Source organism: Phragmites australis, chromosome 7 (assembly GCF_958298935.1).
Source record: "Phragmites australis chromosome 7, lpPhrAust1.1, whole genome shotgun sequence".
NCBI lineage: Eukaryota > Viridiplantae > Streptophyta > Magnoliopsida > Poales > Poaceae > Phragmites > Phragmites australis.
Genome location: NC_084927.1, coordinates 24,898,460 through 24,921,914, shown reverse-complemented (window position 1 = coordinate 24,921,914; position 23,455 = coordinate 24,898,460). Strand labels below are relative to the sequence as shown.

Below are 23,455 nucleotides of genomic sequence, written 5' to 3'. Positions count from 1 at the left end.
TAATTATTCTGAAAATATTAGATAGATATCATTACAAAGATATTTATATTAAAAAATATTATTAGCTGTGAGGATGATGTGGATCCTAAACCACAAGTTATAAAAATGCTAATGATAATATTTTTCAATTTAGATAACCTTTACGATAATATTTTCTAAATTCGCCCTTACGTATTCCAGTACTGACCTCGACAACACAATACCACACAAACACAGAAATGAGCTAACAACTCTTGCGACCCGAGAGGAGCACGTCGGTGACCAGCTTCTCGAGGTTGGCGTACGAGCGACCGCCGAGCCGCGTCGAGCGAATGGCGGTGTCCCTCCACTCCACCGTGCGGCGCCGCATCTCCTTTCCCTTCTCCCGGCCCATGGCCTCCCGTATCTTCTCCACGGACTCCCGGCGCACGTCCTGGCCGATCTCCATGCCCACGCCCCACTCCACGCACTTGTACCGGCAGTTGGTCTGCTGCTCCGCGAAGAAGGGCCAGCACAGCATCGGCACCCCGCCGCAGAGGCTCTCAATCGTCGAGTTCCACCCGGAGTGCGTCAGGAACACGCCCACCGCCTCATGCCGCAGCACCGCCTCCTGCGGGCACCAGCTCGCCAACAGGCTACGCCCCTCGATCGCCTCCACGAACTCCAGCGGCAGCACGGCAGCGTCGCCGTTCACGAGGTCCGGCCGGATGATCCACAAGAAGTCGTGGCCGCTGTTGGCCAGCCCCCACGCGAACTCGATTACTCCAACACTTCCACGTTGGTCATCACCGTGACGCTGCCGTAGTTCACGAACACCACGGATCCGGGCTTCCTGCCGTCGAGCCAGCCGAAGCAGGAGACGTCCTCTTTCCACAGGTTGGAGCCCAGTGCGTCGAGCGGGCCACCGAGGGTAACGACCTGCTCGGAGAGGAAGGCGAGCGGGCCGATGGTGTTGATGGACGCGGAGGGCGGGATCATGGCGCGCATCGCCTCGAGCGCCGCCGGCTCGAGCTTGTCGAAGGTGTTGAGGATGACGGCGTTCGCGCCCCGTCACCTTAAGCGCAAAGTGGACCATGTACTCGTCGGGATCCGTCGAGCGGATAAAACTCGGGAAGTCCTTGAGCCGCATGTGCTTGCTCAGCCCCGGCGCCCCGTCCACCGGCGTGTCCAAGAACCCGTTCGTCAGCTGCTCCGCGTCTGCATCCTCACCTAGCAAACGTGAGCACTTGCCTACAGTAGCACTAACTAACGCGCGTGAATGCGGTGGTGTTGATTTGCCAACCTTTGAGCGGGAATATGCCCCTGTCGATGAGGGTGCGGGAATAGCGGTATCACATGTATCCGTAGGCGCTGGCCGTCCAGAACAGCGCGCACGGCACGCCGATCTCCCTGGCGGCTTCCAGGGTGAAACTCATGACGTCGTCGCCGACGACGCACGTGACCGGCGGCACGTCCGGGGAGGCGTTGAGGTCCGCAAGGGGGCTCCTGAAAGGCGGGAGGCAGGTCTCCATGGTGGAGCGGCAGAGCGACGGCACGTCCTGGGTGGCGTCAGTGTCGGACGGGGGCAGGCCGTCCGGGATGGTGGCGAAGCGGAAGCCTGGAAGACCGTCAATGGTGCCGGAGCCGCGGGAGCGCAGGAGGCGGCGGTGGTTGAACTCCGAGTTGACGAAGGTGACGTGGAAGCCCCGGGAGTAGAGGATCTTGGCCAGCTTGAGCATCGGCGTGACGTGGCCCTGCGCCGGGAACGGCACGAACACTGCGTGCGGCTTGTCGGCGTCGGCAGCGAGAGAGCCCATGTCGATCAGCGACTGTGCAGTTTTGCGCGTGCAAGTGTGCCTGTGACGGTTGTGTACACTGTACAGTGTCTTATGTGAATATGGTTAATGGAAGCTGATATTTATAGAGCTAGTGGCATGCCTGGCATCTCTCTTATTAGAGCTGGACAAATGGGTTGGATTTAATGGGCTGGCACACGGTCCGTCACTGTTGGCATAGTCTAAACACGGTATTTCTATTTTTTTTTGGAACGCGGCTGTTTGAATTTTGATAGCAATATGTAATGTCTGATCAGTGCGCGATTAATGCAATGGGGTTAGAATAACAAGTCCATCAACCCATGTACCTGTACGGGCTAGCAACTTCAGAAGATCATGATTAGTACAAATTCGTGAAAAAAATTAACTGTATGGTCAAGATTTAGGATTTGTAAAGTAGATAGCAATTACAATTACATATTTATGGTACATAAATGAAAATGCAAATTTTATTCTTGAATATTGGAAGCATATCTTCTACTGTAATAATTGTGAAGAAAAATATTTTTTAGTAGTAGATAGATAGTATAAAATGGAAAAATTTTAGAGTCAGATACATATTAAAGTGTTAACATATACAATTTGCTTTCATGTAATATTTAGTACCTTTCACATTTTACCTCCTCCAATCTACTTCTTATGTTCTATTTGGTTGCCTCACTTCTCCAATTATACATCGATTTGTGTGTGCATACGCATTTCCACTTTGGAGTATCTTCTATGGAGGAGAGGATCTTGCATGGAGGATAGGATTATGTGTAAAAGGTTGTATTCATGTGGCACACGATATGAATGAATCTATATAGCTTGGCAATCTTTTTTTCCCAAACAGGCGCTCGGTAAAATATCCGAAGTAGGGACAAAATATCCGGTTTCTTGCCGGTGATATATACCAGTTGCAAGGAGAGCACCATTTTGGCCTTTAGGCTGTAGCGTGTCCATCCTACATCGTAAAAACAAAAACGAGATCGGCGCTGCAGCTTTTATTCATAAACTGCTCCACGCAGGTACATGAGAGAATATGTGGAGGTTGCAAATTGGCCTCCGCCAAACTTGCGTTGAGCGAACGGCAAGCCCAGGCGTCCAGGCCTCAATTTTGTGGCCTCGTGCAGCATGCAACAGGCCAACAGTCATCAGATCAACTATCATCGTCACGACAGGTACCCGCACGAAATGCAATATGGGCGTGGCTATCGACGTACCACCAGCTCGTATTTGCACCAAGAATCAATGGTGCGTGGGAGGTTTTTATAATGCGTGAGCAATTCATTCACCTTAAAAAAAAACAAAGAAAAAGATCCCGAGTTTTAACAACAGAAGTAGGAGCCGAATTTAGTAGGTGAAACAAAAAGACATACATACCTGCTGACCAGTAAGCTGATACATCAACAGATTAAGAACTCGATAATCAAATGATTTGAGATGAATTGCTTTCATCACATCTTCAATTGGGATCTACAGAAAATGTTGAGCACTATATTTGAGTTTGCCAGGAGGGGGGGGGGGGGGGAGGACTACTTTTTATGAAAAAAACAAATTGTTCAGTTTCAATAAATTTGAAATACAAAAATTAAAATTGGGTTATTAATGGATTCAGTTTTAGTTTGCACGATAAGAGACTGTGTTACTCATCTGTTGTCTGCTCTTTAAAGTATCAAAAGTGTACAACTTTGCCAAGAAAAAAATATTGATGGATCAACATATCTGATTAAACTCAACAGATGATCTAACAAACTATAAATCGATATTATTGGGATAATATTTTTTTTAAAAAAATACTGCAAAGTGCAAACAGCATGCAGCAAAAGAAATGTCTCTACATACCTTTTCATTTCTTAGTAATGCTTGGCAAAGCTTCCTCTCTAAAGACCAGTACTGAATGCCTGATTTGAGTTCAGTTCGCAACCTTAAAACAAGAGAAAATAAAGTCAGTAAATTCACTCAAATATTGGTGAATATTTTGCATATGTACATGTACATAGAGGAGAAGGTTCCAACCTATCTGACATTAATCCTTCACGCTGAAGAAGATTGTCAAGGGGGTCAATCATTTGAGACAAGGATGTTCCATCGAAAGCTTCTATTTTCCTTTCCAACACCTGTATGGTCAATAAGGTGGTCAATGCACACAATATAATTCAAGACCTATGTAGATCAGATTCAGCACAAGTTGCATTCTATATTTCTATATCATATTCCATTAGATAACCAAATCAAATATCCAAGCCTTACTTTTGCAGAAGTGCTGGTGTCTGGGACTAGATGCAAACAGTCTTCATTTGAAGCATCTAACTGGAACAAGAAATATTGAGTTTGTTCAATGAAATGGAAACCATCACAAGAATGTTTGTAGCACATTTCAGGAGAAAAACCTGATATATGTAGCTCTCTGTGAAAGAAAGAACAGGTAGATACTTGAAAATTGTTTGTGCATTGTTAACGTCCAAACCATGAAACATAAAGTACGACCTGCACTGGATTTTTCGAGAAGAAAAAATAGCTTTAGGAAAACATTATTTTCTGGACTTTCCCAGGATAAATTCATAACCAATAAAAAAAGAACGAAGACACAACATCACATGACACAGTTTCTTTATAAGACTGATAAAGAAACAGCAAAATACATTATATGTTAATTTGCCTTGTTCTGACATGAACCTAATGCACATGCAAAATTGCAGGACCTCAAATAAAAGACAGTATGACAGTACGACAGTGTTGCAGTTAAGGCTTTTGGGGGGTACCAATTACCAAACAATACATGCAAAATCTTCAAGCGTAGAGTTAGCTCTTGTCATCGCATCAAAACCAACCACAGGCACAGCCTGAATAGTTAATTTCTCGGCATGCATCTTGAACTTCTTATTTGGCTGGAGTGAAGCTCCAGAAGGTATATCTTGATCAGCTGCATTTGAAAGGGTCCGAATCTCTTATCATTTCCAGGGCCAATCAACAAGAAATTTTCTAGATAAACTCATAAGATAAAGGGGAGATCATCATTACTTCAGAACTAGTACCTTCCAGATTGTAAGATGCTGCACTTCTTCCAGAGTATCAGGAGTAGCCTAATAAAAAAAAGTCTCCGTTACAGTTGCTGCATAGCAAATACATGAATGTAAAGATAATAAATCAGGAAGTGGCAATGGGTCACTAAGATTACCTTTCTTAATAGCTCAGAGATAAGTAGGAACTTCTTCTCCATGCTAAGTGAATCAAATGGTTGCACCTACACAAAAGAAATGTCTGACCATTGAAAGCATTTTGAGAGAAGTTTTAGATGCATTAGTATTCCATTTCAACAAGCACAGAAATACTTGAAATTTCAGCAGGAGATACTGCATTCAGAGGAGAAATGGAAAATAAATAAAAGTAAGCAAACTAGTGGGATGATTCTGATCATAACAGCAAGGTAATGAAGTAACAGCAACGCATTATCAAACTTAACTATAATAGTTCTAAAAAGGTCAGCTAACAATAAGCCACAGAAAATGAACAAACTATGCAAAGCACTACGCATGAACAATGGGGCAAATCAGTCGACCGGGAAAATTAAGTTTCCAGTTGCAGCCAATTTAGAAATCTAGACGGATCATGCCTGTACTGGTGGTGCACTTTCACTCCACCTCGCTTACTGAAACTCCAATTCGAGAACAGGAGCACAAGTACAGATGTCGCTTGCGGAAAAACATCAGACTCGGCGAGAGCGCGCATCACCAACCAACAGCATGTCAGCACAACATAAACAACCTCATCATTCATCAATTCGATCGGCCCAACGTAAGGATCAGAGGCGAGAGACAGGCGCATGGGCACACAACGTTTACACGCCCGAGTCGATTGGATTCGTGGCGGAGGTAGAGGGGAGAGAAAACCCGTACCATAAATAGGAGGAACTGGGCGAGGAAGCGGTCGGCGCCGCCGCCGCCGTAGCCGGAGAGGCCGCGGGAACTCATGAGGGAGAGCACCCTCTGCACCTTCTCCAGCTCCAGCAGCGCCTCCATTGCTCCCGCTCGCACTCTCCGCGACTCCGCCTCTCGCGCTCGGTTTGATTCCGTTCCGCTTCGAGTTTCTCAGGTTTGTGCGAGCGAACGGCGAATTCACGGAGAAATGGAGAAAAAGAGGAGAAATAAAAGGAGAGGAGGCAGAGGTTGGGCTTGGGCCTCGACGTGGGCTTTGTTATATTGGGTTTCAAATTTCAAAAAAAAAGCTCAGCTTTTTTAAGAGAGAGAGGAATTTTTTATTTTTTATATTTCAAAAATAAAAAATTGTAAAAACAGACATCCGTTTGAAAAAACTAGGCCATTGTAGCCAGCTGAAAGTACGACAGGTTTAAAAATCAACAGGCACCTGTCACCTGTAAAATAAAAAAATGTTGTGTTCCATTGCTCTTAAAATTTCAAACACTGTCGAAATAGTTATGAAAATTTCTGAATTTTTTATGGTTTGGACGATACTATGATCTAGCACTATAATTTTTTTTTTCAAATAGACTATGTATAATAAAATTTATCTTTTTTTCTCATTGTACACCAGAGAATAATGGGAGTCTAGTTCAGTACAGTTAAACTTGAGGCTTTAGTCATTTTCTCCAATTAGGCTTGGGTTGGATGGGCCTCCAGGAAGGAGTTAAAACCAGTAATCCTTTCCGTTTTCTTCTCTTTTTCGGCTTAACCGACATTCTACGTCCGAGACCAGATACAGACTTCGCACTTAGAAATGTACGGACTTAGCACTTAGAGATACTCCCTATGCAGCTCTCTCTGAAACAAACCTGCAACTATTTAGCACCTCTCATAGCCAATAGAGTGAGCCTAGTAGGACCCTGGACACATTTAAAAGTAGAGTGTCCAGTGTTCGTACTTGAGTTTATACTTACCACGTTTAATATTTATGTTTTTGTTACAACACATAAACACTTAATTATTTCTTAAGCAGCTCTCTCTAAAACAAACTGGAACTATTTAGCACTTCTCATAGCCAATAGAGTGAGTCTAGTAGGACCCTAGACGCATTTAAAAGTAGAGTGTGTGTGAAATTTCTGGAGACATCGATATTGGGCAATGTGTTGTAAATTTGTAAAGCTCGATTCCAGGTCCGCGATCACACAATGTGTATGAGCCGAACCTTTTCGGACGCCTGACGTCTGTGGTTTGGGAGATGAATTCCGGCACCCGATCGAAGGAGCGCACGCCTTGCGCATGAGGCCGGCGCTGCATGCCTAACTACCACGGTACTACTCCATCCCAGTGCAGTTTGCCTTTGCCTAATCGGCGCCCTTCCCTTTCCTGCACGACAAGGCTGTCTTGAATTGCCGTTCGCAAGTTCCACTACGAATCATGAGCATGCCTGCGTGCGCATGCTAAACCGGGACGAATCCCGGCATGGGATTCAAAGTTAGGGATGGCAATGGGTTGTATCGGGTGTGGGTTAAGTTAAAGCCTAACCATCACGAAACTAAAAATTAAAACCCCATCGGCATCCGAATCACTAATCGGGTTGAAAAATGTCCCCGGCGAAGACCCAAAACCCGGCAGGCTCGAATTGTCGCAAAAACTAGAGCTTCATCAGATCCACATCCCCCTCTATGTCTCGATCTGGAAAAAATACAAAAATAGATAACATACGCCGGCGTATTTGCAAAAATAGATAATAGACCGATGTTTTTGCAAATCTAGCACCTGTATTCGGCACCTCAAAATCCAAAAACTCAATTTCGGTACTCAAACTCCGAAAATACGTCAGACCCACTGATTTCGGCACCTAAGATGCCAAATACGGTACTGTTCACCATATTCGGTATTTCAAATATCGAAAACGCTCTGTATTCGACAACTGAGGTGCCGTGTTGTGCGCGCTCTAGAGAAATCTAGCAAGCTACGGTAGAAGGAAGAAAGTAGTCTAGAAATTTACGTTTTTTATTTAACTCATAATTTTATTTGAGAGTACAAAAATAGTCTAAAAATTCTAAGAGTTTTCATGAGCAAAATAGAGGTCACTAGCAATCCGTTTTAATTGGTTTGATCCAAAAAGCATGAGCCAATATTTAATTAAAATTCTCCAAATAATCCAACTTTTATAAATTCTAGCAATTTTTAATGCCTCAAATAAATTCTAAAAAATCTAGAAAAAAATCACTAATATTCTTCTAATGTGATGTACTAATTTATAAAAATGTTTCCAACCCTATGTTATTTGGTGAAAAAATAAGTTCCTTTGTAATGATCCATTTACATGCATTCTTATCATTTCATATGATATTCTCTTTTTAATTCAATTTGAATAAAAATAAACGCATACATTCTCTTTTAATTCATTTCATGTGATATTCTCTTTTGTGGAGGATGACCGCCCTTGTTGTCATGGCCGGAGTGGTGTGAAGATACACGGCTGAGGAGATAAAAAGCATGACAAGGCAAGAGTATGTTACGCACTTACGAAGGTGTTTCGATCTACCGAGGAGTGACAAGGTTTGGTTGGGCACATTTTGCTTCCTTAGTGCAAACAACAAAGGTGCATGAAAAAACAATCTCAATATGTTCATGTTGACTGCATCACATGAAAAGAATATTAGCACATCTCATCATTAAATGTGCTGGATGAGCTTGAAATGATAAAAGAGAATATCACATGAAATGAATTAAAAGAGAATGTATGCGTTTATTTTTATTCAAATTGAATTAAAAAGAGAATATCACATGAAATGATAAGAATGCATATAAATGAGAATGTGAAACAGAGGGGATATTAGCACATCTCATCGTCAAATGTGCTGGGTGGACTTGAAATGATAAAATATTAGTACATAAAATGAAATGAATTAAAAAGAGAATGTCACATGAAATGAATTAAAAGAGAATGTATGCGTTTATTTTTATTCAAATTGAATTAAAAAGAGAATCACATGAATTGATAAAAATGCATATAAATGGATCATTATAAAGGAACTCATTTTTTCACCAAATAATGTAGGATTGGAAACATTTTTATAAATTAGTACATCACATTAGAAGAATATTAGTGATTTTTCCTAGATTTTTGAGAATTTATTTGAGGCATTAAAAATTGCTAGAATTTATAAAAGTTGGCTTATTTAGAGAATTTTAATTAAATATTGACTCATGCTTTTTGATCAAACCAATTAAAATAGATTACTAGTGACCTCTATTTTGCTCATGAAAACGTTTAGAATTTTTAGACTATTTTTATACTCTAAATAAAATCGTGAGTTAAATAAAAAAACATAAATTTGTAGACTACTTTCTTTCTTCTACTGTAGCTTGCTAGCTTTCTCTAGAGCGCGTGAGCATTTTCGGTATTTGAGATGTCAAATATGATAAATAGTATTGTATTTAGTATCTCAGTAGTTGAAATCAGTGGGTCCGGTTTTCGGATTTTAAGATACCGAATACAATACTAGATTTACAAATACATCGATATATTATCTATTTTTGTAAATATGCTGAAATATATTGTCTATTTTTACATTTTATCCCATCGATTCTCTCTCCCTGGATCCATTTTGAACCACAAAGAACCAACGCCGCCCTTCATCGGATTCGAACCGGAGCCCACCGCCTCGGCTTGACGCCGATCGCCGGTCGCTGTCGCCCCATCATCTCTCTCTCTCTCTCTCTCTCTCTCTCTCTCTCTCTCTCTCTCTCTCTCCGGAGGTGGCGGCGCCGGTGCGGATGGCCAACAACGAGGGGCGGCGTGCCGGAGACCCAGAGTGCCGGTGCGGATGGCCAAAACAGCGCGCGCACAAGATACAACAGTGCACAGGGAGGCTCTCCACGGTGCAGGTTGGCTTGGAGAAGCTGTGGAGCAGCAGGTCGTCGATGAGGTGCTTCGGTGGTGGCACTGGTGGCCGGCGGAGGCAAAAACGGCCACAACGGCGCATGCAGCTGCGGGTGGCGCTAGTGACCGGCGGAGGCAAAAACGGCCACGGCGGCGCGGCAGCTACAGATTCACGGCGAGGATCAGTCAAGGAGGGGTACAAGGCAGTGAAGAAGTCATGACCAGGAGGAATCGACAGGCTCACCGGAGGAGGAAGAATCGTGGCGGCGACGCGCATCGTCCTTCGGTCGGAACTGAAACAGGTTATGCGAACGCGCGTGAGCTCGCGGGCGAGGGAGCTGACGAGGAACTTCTGGGACGACGGAGGGGCTCCAGGAGGTGCTCCCTGCAGCAGTTCGGCGGCAGAAAGGCTGAGAAAGGCAGTGGGCGAGCTTGACTTGCTGCTGTTGCTTGTGTGCGCGAGTGGAAGAGAGAGCAAGAGAGGGAAAGAGTGTGTGCTGGCAGTGCTGCTATCTACTTGTGTACTTGTGTACTTGATTGGTTGCCGAGAGATGGATGAGGATGAGGACAACGTATAGGAGGCGGCATGGTTGTTGTCCTTTGGCTGACAGCGAGCAGAAGAGCCGTATGGAGAGAAGGACGGCGACTGAAGATTCCCGTGCCTCGGCAGTTGGTTGATTTGAGCCTGGCCAAAAGTAAGAAAACGGGCTAGGAAGTTCTATAAAGTACGTATCAATTTTTAGCTAAAGAAAATTTAATTTTTGAAACATATCTAAAGTGCTCTAAAATTTTTACCAAAAAATATCAAAGTTAAATTTTTATAACTTTGGTTAAGCCATTTTTTCTTAGAATTCAAAATAAGGTGCTATACATAAAAAAAACATGATTTTTAATGCATAAAAAAGCTCAAAAAAATAGAAGAAAGAAAATCTCATAAATACATTAACACCAAACAAATCAACCATCACAGATTGAACACACGATGAATTCTAAAAAAATCCAATTTATACTCTAATTTTTTTTAAAAACTCGATTTCTTAAAAATTAAACCTGTAGTCTCATATTAACAACAACTAATTATTAAAAAAACTAGAACCAAGATTTTAGGATGGTACAGGTTCCTATGGATAGAGCGGGCCGGTCGCTCATTAATTTCTTTGCTAACAACCCTTGTGAGCCTTTGACTTTGTCGGCCACTTAGTCTCCATTCGAGACACGCAGGTGCAAATTACGTCTCAGCCTCGGACCTGAGTCTGTGGGACGATTTCTACACCCTACTTCACCCCTACCTCTACCGGGTCTGAATCCACAGAGTCCCAACCCACCACAGAGTTCCAACCCACCCGGCGTACTACCATCTTTAAACCCGAGCATAAAAAACGCGAGAAAACTTCCGCCCTTGACCCCCCCTCTCGCGTCGCACGCACCCGCCTCGGCGCCAGGCTCCAAACGCGCACGACCCCCTCGCCATCCTCCCGCCCCACGAGTCCACGACCCGCCATTTGCGGCTCTCGCCCGCGACGACGCGCACCATGTATACAAGTAAACAACTCCAAGCCGGCTCCGTTCCTCCCACGGCGTTCCTTCGCTTCTCTTAACCCCACTGGCCGTCGCTCATCGTCTTCCTCTTTCCCCTCCTCCGCGGTCGCCTGGTATTAATTGCGCCATGTTGCGCCGGGCCTTCTAATTCGGTTCCCCTGACACACCTGTCGCCGGCTCGCCGCGGGAAACCGTTTTCTTTTTCCTGGCCCCGCCTCGGAGTTCGCGCCGCCCCCCGCGTGCCTGAGATGCTGTCCTCCAGGCCGAGGTGAGACCTGGCTGGCCGCCCACGCACGCACGCGCCTTCCTTATAGATCCTTCTTTTCCGGCCCGGCTCGGGGATCTCTCTACTCCTCTCGCTGTGCTCTTTTATTGTTTGATTATTTCGTCCGGTGATTCGATTTCATGAGCTGGGATTCGCCGCGCAGATCCGGGTCCTTCGAGGCCGGGCTAAGGGCCGCCGCCGCCTCGTCCGTTTCCAAAGAGCACAAGCCGTCCCCTCGTCTCCAGCGCAGCCGGTCATCCGCCGGCGGCTCCTCCAAGGCGTCGCCGTCCCCGGAGGTACTGGCTTTTGCTGTGATCACGTTATGTTACACCCAAAGCTGACGGCTTTGGTGTGATCAGGGGTAAGTTGTTTCTAACGGTGGTTCTTGGTTTGTTTTCCAGCAGAGACGTCGCGGCGTCGGCGTTGGCGGCGCGATGCAGCAGCGGGTGGCGCAGTTGGAGGAGGAGCTCTGGAGGGAGCAGAAGGAGAAGGCGCGGGCGGTGAAGGAGCTCGAGGAACTGAGGAGGGATGGCGAGAAGGGTGGCGCGGAGAAGGCGCGGCTTTTGGAGCGGGAGGTGGAGAAGTCCAAGCAGTCGGAGCGCAAGATGCTCGAGTCGCTGATATACCAGACGAAGCAGCTGGAGCAGACCAAGATCTCGCTCGAGGAGGCCAAGCTGGAGATCGCCGCTCTGCAGCAGGCCAACAAGAGCCTCGAGGCCGGGGCGGCGTCCCGGCGCGGCGGCATGGAGCAGAGGAGCGTCAAGGACCTCGTGTTTGGCGGTGCGGACGAGGAGATTAGGGTCCTGCGCAGCGAGCTCCGGACGGCGATGCAGGGCGAGGAGAGGAGCCGCAAGGCTCTGGACGACCTCTCCGTCGCGCTCTCCGACGTGACCATGGAGGCCAAGCATGTCAAGATTTGGCTCTCCGAGGCGCAGGCCGAGCTGGAGGCCGCCAATGCCGAGGCTGAGCGGCTGCGCGGGGAGCTCGCTGCCGCCGAGGCTAGGCTGCGCGCCGTGTCCGACGAGCACGACCGGTGCAAGCTCGAGGCCGAGGAATCGGCGACCTCGTGGGGCGACAAGGAACGCGTGTTCCTCGAGTGCGTGCGCGCGTCCGAGGAGGAGGTGAACCGGGCGCGGCAGGAGAACACCAAGCTGGTGGAGTCGCAGCGCGTGATCCGCGACGAGAACGCGCGGCTGCGGGACATCCTGAAGCAGGCCGTGGCCGAGGCCCACGTCGTCAAGGAGTCACTCGAGCTCGCCAGGGGCGAGAACGAGCGGCTCAACGACGTTGTCGCCGAGAAGGACAGCGCGCTGCAGAGCCTCCGCCAGGAGTACGAGTGCATCAAGGTCAGCGAAGCCGCGGCGCAGGGCAGCCTCAAGGAGCTCAACAGCCTCTTCGCTGTGACAACAACTGCGTGCAGCACGCCCACGTCGACAAGGACCGCCCCCGTGCCGGACCACGGCTTTGATCGGCACCTGCCAAATGGTGTTGCCTCCAGCAAGAACGGAACACCGGAGGTGGCCTCGCGGCGATGGATGGCAGAGAAGCCAAGGACACCGGGCAGCCGGAGGTACTCGATCGGTGAGCCGGGCAAGTTCAAGAGCGGCTTCTCGCAGTCCGCGCGGATGGGGAACCTAAACCCGAAGGACCGGGTGTTCGCGTCGCTGAGTAACGTTGCTGATCTCAAGTCCGCAGCAGATGCTACCATGGACGATTTCGACGATGAATTCGACCGCTTTGACGAGAGCCACTACGATGACATAGAGCATTCCATGAAGCACAAGAAGAAGAGGCCGATATTTCGCAAGTTTGGTGATTTGTTCAGGAGGAAAAGCTTATACAAGACGAATTTAGCACCAGTACACTCTTAAATTTTCCACTCTAATATTTGTAATTTTGTTCTGTTAATCAGAATACACGAGAAATGAAAGGTTATTCAATCAGATTGCTTACTTTTATGCTGAAACTTCAATGGCTTCTAGAACCGCTGGCATCTTCACTTTATCTACTGAAAGTTCAACAGTTTATAGTCAGATGGCTGACATACTGATTGAAAAAACATTAAATTTGAAGGTGACATAACAAGATTGGAAGAAAAGGCAACTTTGGATACGTTTCTATGTAACCTTTCCGATATTTTAGATTTTATAACCATAAAACCAGTCAAATTTCGCTAAGGTCGTCATTTGTCAGTTCTGATGTCATAGGACTGCATATTTTTCGTTTTGCGAGGATAAGGGTGAATACTGGAATCTGCTCCGAAGTTTCTACGTAACATAGCTTGGAAAATTGCACAGCGTTATTATTGTTTGCCTGGCATGCAATGTAAGAAAGGAGCACATGTGAGAGATAATCTCTGCTGATACGTACTCTTAGAGCATCTTTAACCTACTTTCTAAATTTGTCACTCTATTTTCTCTATATAAGGAGTTTCCTATTCTGATTCCCTCCCTATTTCTCAACGCGCTTCAACCCACTCCCTAAATTTAGCTCCATATTCTCCACTCACCTATATTTTATTAATATCGTGTAACTGCCAAATAGTTCTAACCGTTTTATATTCAACGGCCATATTTCCAACGACTATATTTCCAACGGCTAGATTTTACGGTTCTATATAAGCAAGACCATTCACCTGGTTACTAGACCAATTCATTTGCCTTGTAGTTCCTTCTCTACACGAAATGAGTCGTCGATCTTTGTTAGAATTGTCGTCGTCATCATCGGATGATGACGACAAACTCATTCTTGCTACATTACACCAAGCACACTGTCAATATCAGCTTATGAATGGTCCACAACATGGTGGTTTTGTGCCTGGACGTTAATATATTGATCGCAATAGAGAAGCCGGGCATTGGAGACTATACAACGACTATTTCTCAGATGATCCAACCTACGGCCTAACTTTCTTTCGACGCAGGTTTGCAGTTAGTCTTTTTGTTGTTTATTCGTCTTCTCTGTTGGTCCTCTTTAGTATGGCTCATTTCTCTTTCGTCGTCCAGGTTTAGAATGGCTTGTCCTCAGTTTCTCCACATAGTCCAAGCTGTAGAACAACATGATGAATATTTTGTTCAAAAAAGAGATAGTGTTGGATGTCTTGTGTTATCTTCTTTGCAGAAGATTACTGCAACATTCATTATGATAGCTTATGGAGTACCAGCAGATGCAACTAATCAGTATGTTTGTATTGGAGAAAGTACTGTTCTAGAGAGTCTTAGAAGGTTTGTTAAAGCTATTATTGAAGTATTCGGAGATGAGTACCTGAGATCTCCAAATGAGAATGATACAGCTAGATTACTTGCAATTGGAGAGCAAAGAGGTTTTCCCGAAATGCTTGGGAGTCTAGATTGCATGCATTGGAAGTGGAAAAACTGCTCTGCAGCTTGGCAAGGCATGTATACCGGCCATGTGCATGAGCCCACAATCATTTTAGAAGCTGTTGCTCCACAAGATCTTTGGATTTGACATGCCTTCTTTGGTTTACCAGAGTCTCACAATGACGTTAATGTTCTTCACCGTTCCCATCTATTTGCAAAGCTAGCCGAAGGGGAAGCTCCGGAAGTGAATTATATCATAAATGATCACAATTATACAATGAGATATTACCTTGCAGATGGCATATATCCTAATTGGGCTACATTTGTGAAGACCATACCATCTCCACAAGGCAATAAGAGAAAATATTTTGCCAAGGCACAAGAAGCAGTTAGGAAGGATGTGGAACGAGCCTTCGGAGTTCTACAATCTTGTTTTGCCATTATTCGTGGACCACCTCGTTTCTGAGATGAACACACACTTGGACAAATCATGACAGCTTGTGTTATCATGCATAACATGATCATTGAAGATGAACGGGGTGAAGAAGAGGACTTAAATTTCGAAGGGGTTGGAGAAAAAGTGAGAGTTTCCCAAGTTCGCACGCGTGAACTTCGTGAGTTTATTCGAACTCATATTAATATTAGAGACAAGGAAACTCACTCACAGCTTCAAGATGATCTAGTCGAGCACATGTGGCAACGTCATGGAGATATGTATAATTAATCATGTAATATGTATTGTTGTAATAATAGGTACCATGTACTCGGTATTGTATTAAACATGTAATCGGTATTGTTGTACTAATATGTAGCATGTACTCGGTATTGCATTAATCATGTAATCGTTATTGTATTAACCATGTACTCGATAATGTCCATCTACCAGTCTGTTTGAAGCTAAGTACACGCTCATTGTTCTAAAATTTCACAGCACAGACCTAATCATCATCCCTCATCAAGTCAACAGAACCGAAGAAGCAAGCCACATGGCCTCAGATCAGCACATATCCACAATAACAGCAGGTAAAAGGGCACAATGGCAACAGGACACCGAACCACCAACACATGTATCAGGCAAGCAATTGATCAACAAGAGTAGACAAGGACATAATAAAGAGTACACAATACATCATGATAGTCCAAACATAATAAAGAGTACACAATACATCATGATAGTCCACACATGATAAAGCATCTCAACTCGAGCCAGCGCCAAACCTTCGAGCAATGATCTCATCTTGCATTCTCATATAGTATTGTTTTTGTCGCTCACTCATACCAATGAGGTCCATATTCATCACTTTATCGTCTTCAATCCTTTTTCGTAACTCTATATCTCTTTCTACTAGTTCAAGCCTTTTCTTCTCTATAGCAAGTATCTCATCATTGCGCTCTTTTTGTTAATCTCTTTCAAGGCTTCGGCTTCTTTCTTCCTAGCCCACATATTTTCCAACGCTTCCATGTAAAGATTATCTCCTGGAGAGACAGAACTTTTACCTCGACGTTGCCGTTCTTTCTCCCGCTTCTTACCAGGTGACCTTTGTTCTTCCTCCGGGGAATCTGGAGTAAGACCCTCCGCTCCAGCATCATGACAACTCTCATTGCTTCCAGGAGTAGAATGTCCCGAACTTGCATTGGAGCATGCCTTCTATTTTTTCTGAGAGCACCTATCCTTCCACTTTTGCTCGTGCTGCAAGACATTCCAACAATGCAACAAACCAAACGATTTTCCATTCTTTTCTTTGGACTTGTACAACTCACATGCTTGTTGCACCTACACAAGTGAATATATCTTATTAAACTTGCACACAAGATATGAAGTTACAACAAAATTAAAGAATAAACTTGTATACCTTATCTTGCTCTGTGAGCCCACTTTGCCTTCTATTTTGAATCTGAGCAAAACAGCCACAGAACTTGTTCACACTTTCTTGTACCGCAGACCAATGGTACATGAGAGAATTACAAGTACAATCAGAGTGGAAGTCCTTGTGCTGATGGAAGTACTCATGAATTCTCTACCAATAAGTACTACAAGATTGTTCATTGCCATGTACATCATCCATGCTGTTTTCTAATGAACAACAGAACGAGCAAGGCCGAAATCAATCAGGTTGTCAAATCAAGCAGAACTTCGATTTTGAGCACTATATTACTCTCAAACCGAATATGAAAATTGGAGCTGCAAAGATGTAGTTAAAGCCAACACTGGCTGTAGTAGTTAGTTTTACCACCTATAAGCTTTTAGTTTTACCACCTATAAGCTTACTAGTGGCAATGTGGGAGGTGCTAATGATTTTTCCATTTCATAAAGATACAGAATGCCAATTGTCACCAGAAAATCACATGAACACGCAATCTACTCCACCTGCTATCAATTTCTATACAATTAGCGCTAAATTTGCTCTAACTACACATCATGTAGCAGGACAAACACCAAACAAGTTAACTCAGCTAAAATTCCCCAATTATACCATCTACTCATTGTCATCATCCTGGGAGGAAACTAATACAAAAGCTGCAAAACCATTCCTAATCACTTCTTCAATGATTCTATGACAATGCCACATACGACACAAATACACACGCAAATACGCGCAGAGAGAGGAGAGGGTTGGAGGCCCGGCCGTGCTCACACCACCCGGCTCCTCTGCGCCTCGCGGAGCCGTCAGGGCAACAGGGCGCCGGCCCCTCTCTCCATCCGCCCCCTCTCCTCTTTCTTGGGCCTGCGGCTACAGCGAAGCGGCTACAGCGGCGATGGCCGACGCTCAGGCCTGCGGCCTGCAGGACGGGATGAGCTACAGGGGATTGAAGCCGGGAAGGGGAAGGAGGAGCAACTTGCGTCCAGGAATCCAGGCGTGAATGCAGTTGCCGTCCTGGCGGGGGCGCGAACGCAGCTGCCATCCAGGAATCCAGGATACCGAGCGGAGGAGGCTCGCTGGAGATGGCGTGCGGGGATGACGAAGTAGCGAACCCTTAAAGGTAGCAAAGCAAGTAGCGAGTGGGTTGGAGACCGTTATTCGCTGCGTTCGCTAAAAAAATAGAGTAGCGAGGGGAGAAGGGAGTGGGTTGGAGCTGCTCTTAGTCCAACCTATTGAGTTGTTGTTCCTTTCATCTCCATTGTTCTCCCTGACTTCTCTCAATTCATTGATGTAGTAAAATTGTACTGCTTTGGACCAGAAGACATCCCATCATATGAATTTCTAAGTCACGGGCATTGAGAGTTGAGACCTCGCCAACATTCCTTTCAGTACAGAAAGCAACCTTGAAGTTCCGCCGATGTTCATCTCTCAAAAAGATATATAATCCGCAGCAAAGCTGGTGGTGGCTTTGCAAATAGAAGATCTCTCAAAAAGATCGAAAACACCATGTAAATTCTGCTTACAAATAGATATAAAAAGGTTCAAAACAGAATGGACATGGCCAATCTGTGCCTAGCATTGCGGATGTTTGGTTCTTTAGAACCCATTAGGCTACTATTATTGTGAGCAGGCAAAAAATAGAGTAGTTTTTTCACTCTCTCTTTTTTGTCAGAGATTACTTCGGCTTATATTGAAAGCCAATTAAACAGAGTTTACAACCATCAGGAAAGAAAAGAACAGATACTAGAACAAAATCAAAAAAGGACTGAGGTTACTAGCGCACTAGATACAACAACATCGAGAAACACAGGGCAGTAAAACAATATCATATTACATAAGAGTCCGGGAAACACCAAATCAAATGTCGCAAATATCAGTGACTGAGTCAGAATTTGGATTGAAGCCCCGCAACCACTCCCAGACTTGAGAAGATGCACTGTCCACCATCAGCTTATCGTCATCACGGAGAAGGATGCCCCATTTCTACACGAATGATATAGCGAGAGTCGAAACTTTAGCATGCCTTTTGGGGAACTTCTTTTCCATCGCTATAGTGTTCTTTGTCCTCTAGAGAGCTCAAGCAATACCTGCAAAAAGGAAAAGCCTTAGGTTTTGAGAGATGTTAAAAAACTTTGGTTGCCAGCTTGCCCATAAGTTAGCTATCGAGGTAGGGAAACTATTCCGGCCTAAGACATCTCTCAGGACACTCCATGAAAATTATGCCAGCACACACCCAAAGAATATATGGTTGACACCCTCAGGTTTACCACACAGACGGCAATGTATGTTCCCTTGCCAACCCCTCTTCTTAAGGGAGGATCCCACTGGTAGCTTATTATGTAGAAGCTACCGCAAGAAGATCTTGATCCTGAGGGGTAGTTTGGTTGACCAGATTTTCTTAGCCCCCTTGCTGAGAACCCCCTCATAAGTCAGGAATCTATATAGGTATTTAGCAGTAAATCTCCTTGATTTATTTAGAGCCCAAGCCACTTCATCTTCTGAGTCATTCAAGTGCACATTATGCAGCTTGTACATCAGCTCTTCCCATTGGAGCGGATCATTTGCAGTTAAACTTCTGTTAAAATGAACTTTCCACTCATTATTATCACAACAATCAGAGACTGGTGAATTTGGGTAGGCACACAAGCCAAAAAGACCAGGGAATTAGACTTTTAGAGGAGTCTCTCCCAACCACACATCTTTCCAGAAGAGTATCGTGTTACCTTTATTCACTTTATAGATAGCTTCCCATTGAAAATGTGTTTAACCTTGTGCAATCCCTGCCAAAATTGAGAAGTGCCTCTCTGTTTGGAGGTGAAGAAGTTTCCATTTAGCATGTATTTGGCCTTTAGGAGTTTGAACCAAGTTTCCTTAGACCCAGAGCAGATCTTCCCAATCCATTTGACAAGCAAACATTCTTTCATAACCATTATGTTTAGAATGTCAAGACCACAATAGTCTTTGGGCCTCTAAATAGCTTCCCATTTAGCCAATTGATATTTGTTCACATCCTCAGCCCCCCTCTAAAAGAACCGAGATCTAATAGTGTCCATTTCTTGTGTACCCCTTGGGAAGGAGGTAAAACCCCATGGTGTACATGAGTAGACTGGTTAGGCATGAATTTGTCAGTGTCAGCTTGCCCCCATATATTAGGTTTTCTCCCCTCCATGGGTCTAACCTTTTGACCATCTTTGATAGAACCTCAGAGGATGTAGCAATGCCTAAGTGATGATTAGAGACAGGAATACCTAGATATTTCAGAGGAAGCATCCCCAGTTTGCACTTAAGCATGTTGGCTACTTTTTACTGTTCCTCCTGCTCCATTCCAAAGGCAAAGACCTCATTTTTATGAAATTTTATCTTGAGTCCAGATAGCCATTCAAAACAGTAAAGAATGATCTTAAGATTAAGAATGGAACTGTCAGAGCCATCAATCATCAGGATTGTGTCATTAGCATATTGGATATGGGTGATTCCTCCTAGGATCAAATGTTCAACCACTCCCTCAAGCAGACCCTTGGAGAAAGCTTTATCCATCATAGCATTCAGAACATCTGCTGCAATGTTAAAGAGCAGAGGGGGGAGAGGATCACCCTGCCTTAACTCCTGGTATGTGTTGAAAAATGGCCCCTTTAGCCATTAATAATAATACAGACTCATGTCTCCCTTGACAAATTGTGCGTAATCCAATCAATCCATATGGGGGACCGTTTCCCTTTCATGACTCCTTCAAGGTAACTCTATTTTACCTTTTCATAAGCTTTTTCAAAATCTATCTTCACCAGCAGCCCTTACTCTCTTGTTCTTCTTAGCTTATGGATCGCCTCATGGAGAGTCACCACACCCTCCAGGATGTTCATGCCCTTGATGAAAGCAGTTTGGCTTGGGCCAATAACCTCCTTAGCTACTAGGGTGAGCCTATTATTAAGAACCTTGGTGAAACCTTTGAAATCCACATTGAGGAGGCAGACATGTCTGGACTGCTTAATAGTGTTAGCCTCTTTAATTTTAGGAACCAGACTTATTACCCCATAATCGAGCCTTTTGAGATCTAGCCTCCCAGCATGTAGGTCATTGAGCATGTCAAAGTTGTCCTCCTTAACACAGTTCCAGAAAGCTTTAAAGAATATAGCAGTGAAACCATTGGGCCCAGGAGCATAGTCTTCCTTCATGTCCTTGAAGGCATTTTCAATCTCTTGGGCAGAGAAGGGTTGGATCAATGTCAATGGTCTTAGGTGGCAACCTGCTATGGTTGTCCCAGAAAGAGTCAGCTAACATCAAGCCATCTCTTGAGTCAACTCCAAAGAGGTTTTTGTAGAAGTCGTATATGTGATCCCTAAGTTGGTCTTGAGAAGTGATCTGACCATGATCAGTCTCCATAGGCAGGATGAGGTTCTTTCTCCTTCTTCCATTGACCAACATGTGGAAGAATCTAGTGTTGTTGTCACTCTCCTTCACCAGAGTTTTTTCACATTTTTATTTCCAGAAGGTCTCCTCCATGGAGATAATTTTCTCAAAACTTTATTCTAGCTTGTATCTATTCTCCCAATCCACCATAGATAACTCTTATGATTCTGCATTGTCATCGATGGCAGCAAGCTGAGCCAACAAGTCATGCTTGTGTTTGTTATGTTCACCAATCTTCTGCCTATGCCAACCTCTCATAATATGCCTAGTGTCACATAGGATGCCATGTCATTTATCCATAGAGTAGTCATTTTCAGGTCTTTTCCCTTTCTTTCCCAACCATCTCTGACACACAAGTTCTTTGAAATTGTCAACAAGAAGCCACTGTCTTTCAAAGATGAAGTATTTGCACTTTTGAATCCCGGCCTCCCTTGAGGCCAAGCAGATTGGGGTATGGTCTAAGCCTATTCTAGTCAGGCTCCATGCATGACATAAAGGAAAGTGATGTTTCCAATCACTGGACATTAGAAACATATCAAGGTTCACCATTACTGGCATCACCTGTTTATTAGTCCAAGTGTATTTGGGCCCAGCTTTCTTCATTTCTCTTAAGTGAGATTTTTCCAACCATTGAATAAGCCCATCAGGTTCTTATCTGAGTTTTCATTGTTTTTATCATTGGACTTTCTGATGAGGTTAACGTCCCCTCCTAGAAGAATTGGCAGTGACACCCTATTACAAATGCCCTCCAATTCACTGATAAACTCCTTGAGATTTCTATGGTATGTAGGGCCATATACTGTGATGAGCTCCCACTTGAAGTTGGTGTTCCTCATCTTCATAGTAATTTGAACACTAAATTGGTGGAGCTCCCACTGCTCCAGTTCCAGAAGGTCATCCTTGACCCCCACTAGAATCCCCCCAGAATAACCCTAAGCGGACAGCACACACCAAGAAAACTTCTATGTACCAGCAATTTCACTAAGTTGTTTTGCTATGAAGTCCTTTTTTCATAGTTTTCTAGGTACCAATGATGTAGAACCTCTCATGCATAATGTAGTCCTTGATCTGCTTCCTCTTTATTGCCTTACCTAACCCCTTGGCATTCTAAATAAGAATCTTCATTTATACTTTTTCTTTGGTATGCCTCTTTCTTTCTTTTTTTCTTAGGGCCACTCCTTGTGACTTCCCCTTTCCCTAACTTTGGCTTACCATAGCCTCTCACAGAATTATCAATGAACTCCATGGTCATCCCCTGTTCAAGGTCCTCTTCCCTTTCTACTTCCTTCTCATTTTATTTTTAAAGGAATGCTTTATATGCTGCCTCTGCAGTCTTAGTCTTAGCTAATTCCTTAGCTTTAAAGGTATTAATTTGATTATCAATATTATCAGCTACTAAACCTAACTCAAAAATCACATTGGCAATACATTCATTGGAGGTATTGTTCAAAATAGTAAATTGGTTCAGGGTCAGGGAAGTACCTATAGGAGTATTCTTCTATTGTGCTCTCTTCATAGCCTTGGCTTGAATTGAAAGCCCATATCTGGGGATCCTAGAGCTTGCCCTAGTAGCCAGAGCTAGCCTCCTCCTCTTGCAAGTCTTGAGCTATCTCTTTCCTTAGTTTTGGAGCTGAGTTGGGACAAAGTGTCAAAATTCTCCTCTTCTGCCTCTATGGTTTCCGATCCCTGGAATCTAGAAATTTTCAGGGACCTCATTGTCATGAAAGCTCATCTGGGGTTGTCCAGCCTGAACCCCAGATTGATGGTCAATTGTATTGTGGGGAGGAGGAGATAGGGGAGTCCATGAGCTAGCACACAACAGGTAGGGGCTCACCGGATTGTGAGCCTTGATCGTAACCTCAGGAACCACACCCTCCTGTGTAGAGTGGATCCCAATTCCAAGACCTTGTTCCTTAATGCCAAGTTCCTCAAGGCGGACATGTTTAGGTAGGAAAAGCCCCTCCTTGGGACAGCCTGATCTTGTCCGCTGGTTGAGTTCTTTTTGAGTGAGGAACCCCATGTTCTCATTGTCCACCTCCACTTCATTATAAATAGACAATTACCTAATTGTTGGGTCAAATGAAGCAACATGAATCATTTCCTTGCAGTCCGCTGGTGAAATAGTAGCTTCCACATCCACTTTCTTGCCCTTTTCAATTGGTTTATGGGGCCTTGTAGGCTGTTTCTTGGCTTTGTCTCCACTATATTTCTTTAGCAAGTCTCCATGAATTGTGTCCTCATCAAAGTCACTTAAGGAATCATCATCGTCAAACCCTCTGTCATCATCGTCATCTGGCTTATAGGAGGGGCCATCAATTGATGTTTTATCATCGAATCCCTCCATGACATATCTAATCAGGTGGTCTTCTCCATTAAAGAAAATCTCAGTGAAGTGTCTGATCTTATGTGAGTCCCTACATAGAACCTTTACTCTAGCAAGATCATTTTTGAGAAGGCTGAGCTCATCCACCACCA

General features: G+C 44.5%; 2 protein-coding genes and 1 pseudogene across 4 annotated transcripts; 1 reads left to right on the top strand and 2 right to left on the bottom strand.

Moving 5' to 3' along the window:
• Positions 1-167: 167 nt before the first annotated feature.
• LOC133923524 (7-deoxyloganetin glucosyltransferase-like) lies at positions 168-1,893 on the bottom strand (annotated as a pseudogene).
• A 652-nt stretch (positions 1,894-2,545) lies between these two features.
• Positions 2,546-7,282, bottom strand: LOC133924329 (uncharacterized). The gene is made up of 10 exons (XM_062369813.1): positions 5,672-7,282; positions 4,954-5,019; positions 4,811-4,858; positions 4,559-4,720; positions 4,166-4,267; positions 4,026-4,085; positions 3,792-3,892; positions 3,618-3,699; positions 3,156-3,248; positions 2,546-3,067 (listed from the first exon to the last, which is right to left on the bottom strand). Exons 1-10 carry the CDS (start codon positions 5,792-5,794, stop codon positions 2,984-2,986), a joined length of 921 nt encoding a protein of 306 aa, XP_062225797.1. The 5' UTR covers positions 5,795-7,282; the 3' UTR covers positions 2,546-2,983.
• Positions 7,283-11,002: 3,720 nt separating this feature from the next.
• Positions 11,003-13,334, top strand: LOC133924328 (uncharacterized). 3 transcript variants are annotated; one of them, XM_062369811.1, is made up of 3 exons: positions 11,003-11,394; positions 11,555-11,687; positions 11,793-13,334. In XM_062369811.1, exons 1-3 carry the CDS (start codon positions 11,375-11,377, stop codon positions 13,260-13,262), a joined length of 1,623 nt encoding a protein of 540 aa, XP_062225795.1. In that variant the 5' UTR covers positions 11,003-11,374; the 3' UTR covers positions 13,263-13,334. The 3 variants fall into 3 exon arrangements, with proteins under 3 accessions (XP_062225795.1, XP_062225796.1, XP_062225794.1); XM_062369812.1 differs by having other exon boundaries at positions 11,003-11,687; positions 11,796-13,334; XM_062369810.1 differs by having other exon boundaries at positions 11,003-11,687.
• Positions 13,335-23,455: the final 10,121 nt, after the last annotated feature.

Bases quoted from the DNA above. Each gene is read 5' to 3' on its own strand.
- LOC133924328 (XM_062369810.1), top strand. From the start codon at position 11,532: ATGAGCTGGGATTCGCCGCGCAGATCCGGGTCCTTCGAGGCCGGGCTA. The intron at 11,688-11,792 runs GTACTGGCTTTT...TTTGTTTTCCAG, and splicing joins AGGCGTCGCCGTCCCCGGAG to CAGAGACGTCGCGGCGTCGG.
- LOC133924329 (XM_062369813.1), bottom strand. From the start codon at position 5,794: ATGGAGGCGCTGCTGGAGCTGGAGAAGGTGCAGAGGGTGCTCTCCCTC. The intron at 4,086-4,165 runs GTTTTTCTCCTG...TTCTTGTTCCAG, and splicing joins CAGAGAGCTACATATATCAG to TTAGATGCTTCAAATGAAGA. The intron at 3,068-3,155 runs GTATGTATGTCT...TTTTTTTTTAAG, and splicing joins ATCAGCTTACTGGTCAGCAG to GTGAATGAATTGCTCACGCA.